The 9,045-nt window shown below is 39.4% G+C and overlaps 1 protein-coding gene across 2 annotated transcripts; it reads right to left on the bottom strand.

The window, feature by feature from the left end:
* Nucleotides 1-1,114: 1,114 nt before the first annotated feature.
* On the bottom strand, nt 1,115-7,695 carry btla (B and T lymphocyte associated). 2 transcript variants are annotated; one of them, XR_013647627.1, is made up of 6 exons: nt 7,283-7,695; nt 3,185-3,505; nt 3,049-3,102; nt 1,683-1,736; nt 1,481-1,585; nt 1,115-1,402 (listed from the first exon to the last, which is right to left on the bottom strand). XR_013647627.1 is itself a non-coding variant. In XM_078931206.1 (6 exons), the coding sequence occupies exons 1-6, from the start codon at nt 7,356-7,358 to the stop codon at nt 1,359-1,361; spliced, it is 654 nt and encodes a 217-aa protein (XP_078787332.1). In that variant the 5' UTR covers nt 7,359-7,695; the 3' UTR covers nt 1,115-1,358. The 2 variants fall into 2 exon arrangements, 1 of the variants encoding a protein (XP_078787332.1); XM_078931206.1 differs by lacking the exon at nt 1,683-1,736 and adding an exon at nt 2,187-2,240.
* Between the last annotated feature and the right edge of the window lie 1,350 nt (nt 7,696-9,045).

Below are 9,045 nucleotides of genomic sequence, written 5' to 3'. Positions count from 1 at the left end.
ACAAAAATAAAGTCAGAAAAAGGAACCACGTTGGGTTTCATGTGAAAACAGACGAGTGGATGTGGAACATGAAAACTGAGCGCGGTCTCAGTCAGAGGCCTCAACCCAAACACTTCAACTCCGTCACTTTACTAACCATCAAGTAGCTGCAAACTGTGATCAACTTGAATGTTTGAAACACACAATTAAGATAAAACATGAGCTATGACACACATTTTATACTATGAATATAAAACAGCTTTTTTATTAACACCAAAGTTATTTTTTTATCGTCTGATTTGATGCTGAACTGTTGGTTCTTCAGGTTCACGTTTGTATAAATCTGTTTAAATGACTTCAATAATTTAATTTATTAGTGTTGCAGATTTTTACAGAATTAGAACGACGCAAAGCCTTCTCATATGTTCCATACAGGAAGTAGCTCTAGTACAGTGTAGTATAAATGTAGTAAAGTACTGTAAGTAACTTACTGTCTGCATTCAGACTGAGGAGGAGCGCTGCAGAAACCAGAAGGTGGATCATGGTCCGGTTCTTGCAGAACATCATGTTAGAACTGGAGCGATGGTTGGGTGAAGTGTGCGTTCTGTCTTCTCCTGTCAGCTTCTGTGGTCAACGTTACTTCCTGCTAATGATTGCAGGGGTCTGTGACCCCCCCATCTTCACTCTGTGAGCACTGGCATAGAGTAGGAAATGTTCTGATTGGTAGAAAACCCCTGCAGCTCTTTGCAGTCAGTCTGTAGGAGAACCTGTGAGTTTTGAGCTGAAAGCTGATTTGTGGGGTTTGATCTTCTCTCCTGGTGGTGGATGGAGATTTTGGAGGAAGGTCTCACCTCCATGAAGGTCTGCCACCTCCTCTTGAGGAGGTTCTACGAATGTGAACCTCCCAGATGATGCCGACGTAACCATGACGACTCAACAAAGTTTGAATTTTCCTTGTACGAAAGCAACTTTCAGTTGTTTTAAACATTACAGGCTGGTGTCAGAAGGGAGGGGTTTACAATTCACTCTTATGTTAAAAACTACAATTTTATACCAAAAATAATAAATGTCTAAAGTTTTTTTAGATATAAATTTCATTTGTTATTTATGACATTCTAATATTTGTTATAAAAGTTTTTTTTTATTATATGAAAGCTCAAATGTGTGAATATTTTAGGGAGATGTTTTGATTGGCAGCTGGATCACGAGGATCAAACTTTTATTTTGAAATCACATCATTTTAATCAGTGACTGTAACATCAAATGACATTAGAACACAGAAGGAAAAGGAAGGAATGCAGCAATGCATGGTGGGAAACTGCAGAACTGAAGCACTTTAATAAAATGTTTGCATGAGTGAGGATTCTATCAGAGAACTTCTAGAACATCTGCAGAGATGGATCGGTTCTGGTTCTGGATCTTCCTGCACAGTCGACACAAAATGAGACCTTTTCAGAAATCCACAAACACACCGGTCACCTGTCGGTAAAAACACTCTCACCTTTATAACATCGCTTTGATGTGAAACAAACCGCTGTCAGGACGAGGAAAAATGCCAGAACCCCCAAGGTTCTGTAAAAGTTCTGACAGCAAAGGTCCGAACACGCTGGAAGACAGGAAACCAGATCTGAGCTTTTCACAATTAAAGCAGTGTCTGACATGATTATTCAGAGTTTAGAGTGAACCTGAAGGTGTTTAGTTACCGGGTTCAGTCAAAGGTCTGTTCCAAGTTGTGACCGTAGAAAGTTCTGGGTTTTCTGAAAATCAGATCCAGGTCAGTTTCTGAATTAAAGATTTTGTTTTCTGTCACTCAGCAGATCAGCAAAAAAAAAATCATGAAATCGCTTGTGGATTCTGTGCTTATCAACATTTTTAAACAAATAAATAGTTTAAAGTTTAAATAAAAGGAATGACATAAATGCAAATCCAAATCCTGTCAATGTTCCTAAGTTAATTTTCTTATATTATTTTTTTAAACAAAACCAATGAGTTTGCTGCCTTTTGATGAGAAGTTTCTCCACTTTGAGGCTGTAAATCAGCATCACATTCCAACTTTCATATTAACTTCTTAGAAACTTAGAAAAGTTCTGACAGCAAAGGTCCAAACACGCTGGAAGACAGGAAGCCAGATCTGAGCTTTTCACAATTAAATCAGCGTCTGACATGATTATTCAGAGTTTAGAGTGAACCTGAAGGTGTTTAGTTACCGGGTTCAGTCAAAGGTCCGTTCCTAGTTGTGACCGTAGAAAGTTCTGGGTTTTCTGAAAATCAGATCCAGGTCAGTTTCTGAATTAAAGATCCAGTTTGGCTCTTTGGTCGAAGAAAAATAAGTTTTTGCTTTTTGCCGTCTGTAAATCAATTATAAAGTTTACATTTTTTATAACTTTCTTGCTTTTTACATTACAGTCACTTCATAAAAGTAAAAGCTTTTCTTTAATCAGAGAGCCACAAGGGAGGGGTCAAGGATTCACACGGGGCCTCAGGTTGCAGACCCCCCTCATCTAGGCGCTTCATCCTGAGTTTCATTTAAACAACAAGGCCTTTATAGACAGGAAGTGGTTGTTTCCTGAAATTGTCAGAGTAAAAGCTTCATCTGAGCTGGTGAACTTCAGATCTGAAATCTTCTGTGGATTCTCTGAACTCATGAACATATTTATCTAAATATATGCTAAGCAGATTTAAGTAGGTCTAATTTTAAGGAAGCAAACATCTTTTTTTATAGGTTTCGATCATTTCTAAGGACGTTCTCAAAGATCTGTGAGAGAAGTCCTTCATTCAGATAAATGTTTTATAACTTTCTGCCGCTGAGGTTGATAATAAGGAAAAAAAGTTTTCTCAGCTTAATTCCAAACATTCGTTTCAGTGATGACATCAGAGCCACATTAGGATTCTAATTGATGATGACAATTATTTCAATCTCCTTTTTATTCTATTTATTTGTCTGTGCTGACTGCGTACTATGAAGACAGCTGTTCTTGGATTTGAGTAAACAATGAAAAATAAAAGCAATCTATTCTGCGTAACTGAAACATTTCAAAAGATAAAATCTGTTTCAAGATTCACTGATACCTTCAGGTGTTTGATTTGTAGTTTTTGTCGTGATGGTTTTGGGTCCGTTTGGACCTGTAAAAAATGAAAGTTTAGCCTCAGCAGCTCAAAGACTGAATGACAGTCTGTCATTCTGTGAACTTCTGGTTACACTCACCATAGACTTGAACTCTGATGCTATGTCCAACGGTGCCTTTCATCCCACATCGATACAGACCTGAATTATTTCTGTGGATCTTTTCAAAAACCAAAAAGGAGGTTCCCACAGACTCATTAGTTGGTACCCAGACTATTTTAATTCCTCTGCTGCTGCTGGGGTTGATCTGAATCTGAGCTTCCTCAACTTTATACCAAAAAACTGTTGGTGGTGTTTGGCTGCAGAAAACAACAGGACATCCAATTCTGAGTTCTTCTCCTTGGAAAACTTCATATTTTGTGTTACGGGGAACTCTAACTTCATCAGAACAACCATCTTCACCTACAGAAGGAAGCAGACAAACACAAAAATATTAATAACTCATGTTTAGAATAAAACCTTTTTATCATCACTGCACATTTTAAACTATGAGATAAAAATATGTAATCTATATACATGTATAGAATCACATTTATTCTCCACAAGAATCAGATCTTTAAAAGGCACATGGTAATAGTTTTTATTTTCACCTTTAAAAAGCCAAAAAAAAAATTTAAGAGGAAAAAATGTTTTTTTTTTTGTTGATGTGGGTATTTCCAGCAAAAGAAATGTGCATAATTTTAGACTACAAATTCTCAAACGTGACCAAAGAGCTGTCGAAGGACACCAGGGACAAAATTGTAAAAATGACTGATTGACTTCAAGCTTTGCAGTTGTAATTTAGAGTTGCCAATTGACCTATGAAGCATGTTTTTGGACGGTGAGAGGAAGTCGGAGAAAACCCACGCATGCACAGGGAGAACATCCAAACTCCCCACAGAAAGGCCCCCCATTGATGTTCTAGTTCAGGTCCCCCAGCTGGAACTTGAACCGGGGGCCTTCTTGCTGTGAGGCAAGAGCGCTAGTTTTCCTTCTGGGTTAACAGAGTTTTTAAAGTAATCAAAGCGGTTATATTTACAGTCCATATTAACCGTGCAAAAGAATTGATCAGGGTTGACGTCTTGCAGGTTGTTGTCATTATCACTGAATATTTTAAGGTCGGTTTGTTCACCATTCAGATCTCTCTGAAAGCCGCTTTGGCAGGTGACTGTTGAAGAAAAAGTGTTGATTTTCTAGAAGCCATGGATAGTAGAGTTCATCTCCTCATCTGGTTAGACCAGCATCTTCAATTAACGCTTGTTTAGACTGTAGTGGGTAAATATTTTTCCAAAACTTGCATGCTCCTGAGAGTTTGGCATAAATTTTACAGTCTTTCACCCGGGTTCTTTGAATTTTTCCCAGCTTTTTCCAATAACGTGCTCTTCTGCCGATGTCGGCATTCCTTACAGTGAGGTTCCTTATTCATGAAAACGTTGGTTTCCATCAGATTTTTTACTTGCTTTAATAAAGCTGCTTTGTGTTTCCGACTGACAAACTTAAAGAGCATAGCTGGTTTGCTGGTCTGTCTTCTCCTGGGGAGCGGTCTGCAGATCTCCTCATTGTTTGTGTCCACAGAAATTCCTTTGGACTTTAGGAACTCCTCCACCTGTTTCTCCACAGAGCTCGTCTCCTGGTCGTCGGATTCCTCACTGTTCCCGGCGGTCACTGCATCCCGTCGTTAGATCTGGAGATGTGGTCTTGGTCATCCATTCGTTTTTCAATTATGTCCATCCTGTTGAAACACTGCTCCTCTAGCACCTCTCTGAGCGCGTCCAGAATTTGTCTGTGAACAATCTTCATAGCTCTGATCTCCTCCAGTAACGAAATCAAGCATCTTCTTCATGTCCTCTGATTCCTCCAAGACTGGGTTTTTTCGGAGGCATGTTTAGGAATTTCTTTTCTCAATGTTGTTGCTTTGATGCAGTAAATAGAGTTGAGAAGTGCTGGAACAAGACTGGAATGAACCGATCTACAATAGGAACTCTGGTTGAAGCACCACTCGCCACATTCTAGGAGGAAGAACATCATACCCGTGGGGCGGACGTGGTGCAACAGTATGGCGGATGACCTCTGATTGGAGGATTGCAGCTTCAATTCCCGCCTTGCTCATCCATGTGTCCTTGGGCAAGACACTGAACCCCACCTGAAAGGTTGGCGCCAGTGTTCGGCAGCGGAGTCGCCATCGGTGTGTGAATGTAAATGGGACTGTGACTGTAAAGCGCTTTGGTCCTTAGAGCAGTGTTTTTCAACCAGTGTGCCGCGGCTCACTGGTGTGCCGTGGGAAATTGCCCTCATCCACTAATTTAAAAACATTTTCCATCTCCAAGATTTCAGCTCTTTGTTCATCCAGACAGGTCCTGATAAAACACTGAATAGTTAGGAATATGAAAGATCATAAAATACTTTTTTCTTTGTCTTTATTTGATTCTATTAAAGACATGTTGATCAGAATGTCGGTACCGCGATTTAGCTGCAGCTTCAGTTGTTTTCAGAATAGTCCCGCCCCTTTAACTGTCTCCTCCAATCATTCTTGGAGTCTTAATCACACGTCATCAGTCTGACCAATCAGAAGTGGTTAAATTCTTCACTTCCTTGTTCTGATTTAGCTCCTAAAGTCTCTCAGTTCTAACAAAAATACCCGCTAAAGCTCGTCTTTAGCGGTGTAGCTTTCAACAAAATCCGGTGTCAGACTGTGGAACAAGTGAACAAAACCATGAAGCTCAGAGAAGAGAGTCTGTCTGGCATCACTACATCTCCCATGATGCCTTGGGTTAAAGTGATAGCGTACAATGAGTTTCTCCTCTTAACGTCTTAAAACAACATCGAACACAAATAAAATAGTTTTTAAATCTTCTAACTTAACTTTTATTTCATCTTTTAGAAAGAATAACTGCAGCTTCCAGCTTTTTCTGCCACAATTATCACAAAAAAGCATGTGAGTTTGTGGAGGGACTGTAGCTCAATACAGACTATGAGCGCTTGCTTTTTTTATTTTATTTTGGATGCTGGTGTGCCGCGGGATTTTTGTCAAGGTTAAAGTGTGCCGTGGCTCATAAAAGGTTGAAAAACACTGCCTCAGAGGAAGGTAGAAAAGCGGTTTACACGTATGCGCCATTTACCACATCCACTGTGAAGCATGGGGGTAGAAACATCATGTTTTGGGTCTGGTTTTCTGCAAAGGGGAAAGGACGACTGGTCCGTATGAATGAAAGGATGAATAGATCCATGTATGGGAGGAAACCTTTGGACAGAAACCTCCTTCCATCCATCTGTGAGAACACTGAGGATGTGACATGTCCTGATATTCCATCAGGACAGGGATCCCAAACGCATCGCCATGGCAACAAAGGAGTGGGTATGTAAAAAAACATTTCTAAGTTCTAGAGTGTTCTGACCAGTTTCTGGACCTGAATCCAAAAAGAGAATCAGTGGAGGGAGTTAAAACCTGAAAAACATCACAGCTCTGGAGAAGATCTGCATGGAGGAATGGACCAAAACAGCATTTGTTTAAGAACCCAGCAACCCAGCAAATACATTTTTAAATGGATTCTTTATTTGCATTATGATTTACAGACCAAACTCAGGATTTAAAACTCTCAGTCGATACCTGACAAATGCTAATTTACTGTTTTGTATTTATAAAATCAAATATCTGTAAATGTTTTCCATAGAAAAAGCATAAATACAAATTTAAAGGCATTTATAATGTTTTTTTTTAGCTAATTTAATTACAAAAATAAAGTCAGAATAAGGAACCACGTTGGGTTTCATGTGAAAACAGACGAGTGGATGTGGAACATGAAAACTGAGCGCGGTCTCAGTCAGAGGCCTCAACCCAAACACTTCAACTCCGTCACTTTACTAACCATCAAGTAGCTGCAAACTGTGATCAACTTGAATGTTTGAAACACACAATTAAGATAAAACATGAGCTATGACACACATTTTATACTATGAATATAAAACAGCTTTTTTATTAACACCAAAGTTATTTTTTTATCGTCTGATTTGATGCTGAACTGTTGGTTCTTCAGGTTCACGTTTGTATAAATCTGTTTAAATGACTTCAATAATTTAATTTATTAGTGTTGCAGATTTTTACAGAATTAGAACGACGCAAAGCCTTCTCATATGTTCGATACAGGAAGTAGCTCTAGTACAGTGTAGTATAAATGTAGTAAAGTACTGTAAGTAACTTACTGTCTGCATTCAGACTGAGGAGGAGCGCTGCAGAAACCAGAAGGTGGATCGTGGTCCGGTTCTTGCAGAACATCATGTTAGAACTGGAGCGATGGTTGGGTGAAGTGTGCGTTCTGTCTTCTCCTGTCAGCTTCTGTGGTCAACGTTACTTCCTGCTAATGATTGCAGGGGTCTGTGACCCCCCCATCTTCACTCTGTGAGCACTGGCATAGAGTAGGAAATGTTCTGATTGGTAGAAAACCCCTGCAGCTCTTTGCAGTCAGTCTGTAGGAGACCCTGTGAGTTTTGAGCTGAAAGCTGATTTGTGGGTTTGATCTTCTCTCCTGGTGGTGGATGGAAGAATCAGACATAGTTGAGAAGCAGCAGCATCAACAGCTTAACCATGGTAACCATGACGACTCAACAAGGTTTGAATTTTCCTTGTAAAAAAGTAATTTTCAGTTGTTTTCAACATTAGAGGCTGGTGTCAGAAGGGAGGGGTTTCCCATTCACTCCCATGTTAAAAACAACAGTTTTATACCAAAAATAATAAATGTCAAAGGTTTTTTTATAGACATATAATTCATTTGTTATTTATGACATTCTAATATGGGTTATAAAATGTTTGTTTATTATATGAAAGCTCAAATGTGTGAATATTTTAGGGAGATGTTTTGATTGGCAGCTGGATCACGAGGATCAAACTTTTATTTAGAAATCACATCATTTTAATCAGTGACTGTAACATCAAATGACATTAGAACACAGAAGGAAAAGGAAGGAATGCAGCAATGCATGGTGGGAAACTGCAGAACTGAAGCACTTTAATAAAATATTTGCATGAGGGAGGATTCTATCAGAGAACTTCTAGAACATCTGCAGAGATGGATCGGTTCTGGTTCTGGATCGTCCTGCACAGTCGACACAAAATGAGACCATTTCAGAAATCCACAAACACACCGGTCACCTGTCGGTAAAAACACTCTCACCTTTATAACATCGCTTTGATGTGAAACAAACCGCTGTCAGGACGAGGAAAAACGCCAGAACCCCCAAGGTTCTGTAAAAGTTCTGACAGCAAAGGTCCAAACACGCTGGAAGACAGGAAACCAGATCTGAGCTTTTCACAATTAAAGCAGCATCTGACATGATTATTCAGAGAGTTTAGAGTGAACCTGAAGGTGTTTAGTTACCGGGTTCAGTCAAAGGTCCGTTCCATGTTGTGACCGTAGAAAGTTCTGGGTTTTCTGAAAATCAGATCCAGGTCAATTTCTGAATTAAAGATCCAGTTTGGCTCTTTGGTCGAAGAAAAATAAGTTTTTCCTTTTTGCCGTCTGTAAATCAATTATAAAGTTTACATTTTTTTATAACTTTCTTACTTTTTACATTACAGTCACTATATAAAAGTCAAAGCTTTTCTTTAATCAGAGAGCCACAAGGGAGGGGTCAAGGATTCACACGGGGCCTCAGGTTGCAGACCCCCCTCATCTAGGCGCTTCATCCTGAGTTTCATTTAACCCTTGTGCTATCTTAGATGACCCCACCCTTACATTGACATGTTCTCCCTACCATGACAAAGGTGGATAAAGGTGGAAAGATTTCATGTAATCCATGGACACCAGTGAAGATCACAAATCATTGAAGAAAAAAGGTTCAGCGCACTGTCTAGTGGGTCTAGATGACCCAACTACCAATGGTAAAGTGCCTAGGATAGCACAAGGGTTACACAACAAGGCCTTTATAGGCAGGAAGTGATTGTTTCCTGAAATTGTCAGAGTAAAAGC

The sequence above is a fragment of the Oryzias latipes genome, chromosome 2 (assembly GCF_053564925.1).
Source record: "Oryzias latipes strain Hd-rR chromosome 2, Olatipes_Hd-rR_3.1".
In the NCBI taxonomy this organism is placed as follows: domain Eukaryota; kingdom Metazoa; phylum Chordata; class Actinopteri; order Beloniformes; family Adrianichthyidae; genus Oryzias; species Oryzias latipes.
The sequence above is the reverse complement of the archived record's forward strand: the minus strand, read 5'-3'. Positions and strand labels throughout refer to the sequence as shown.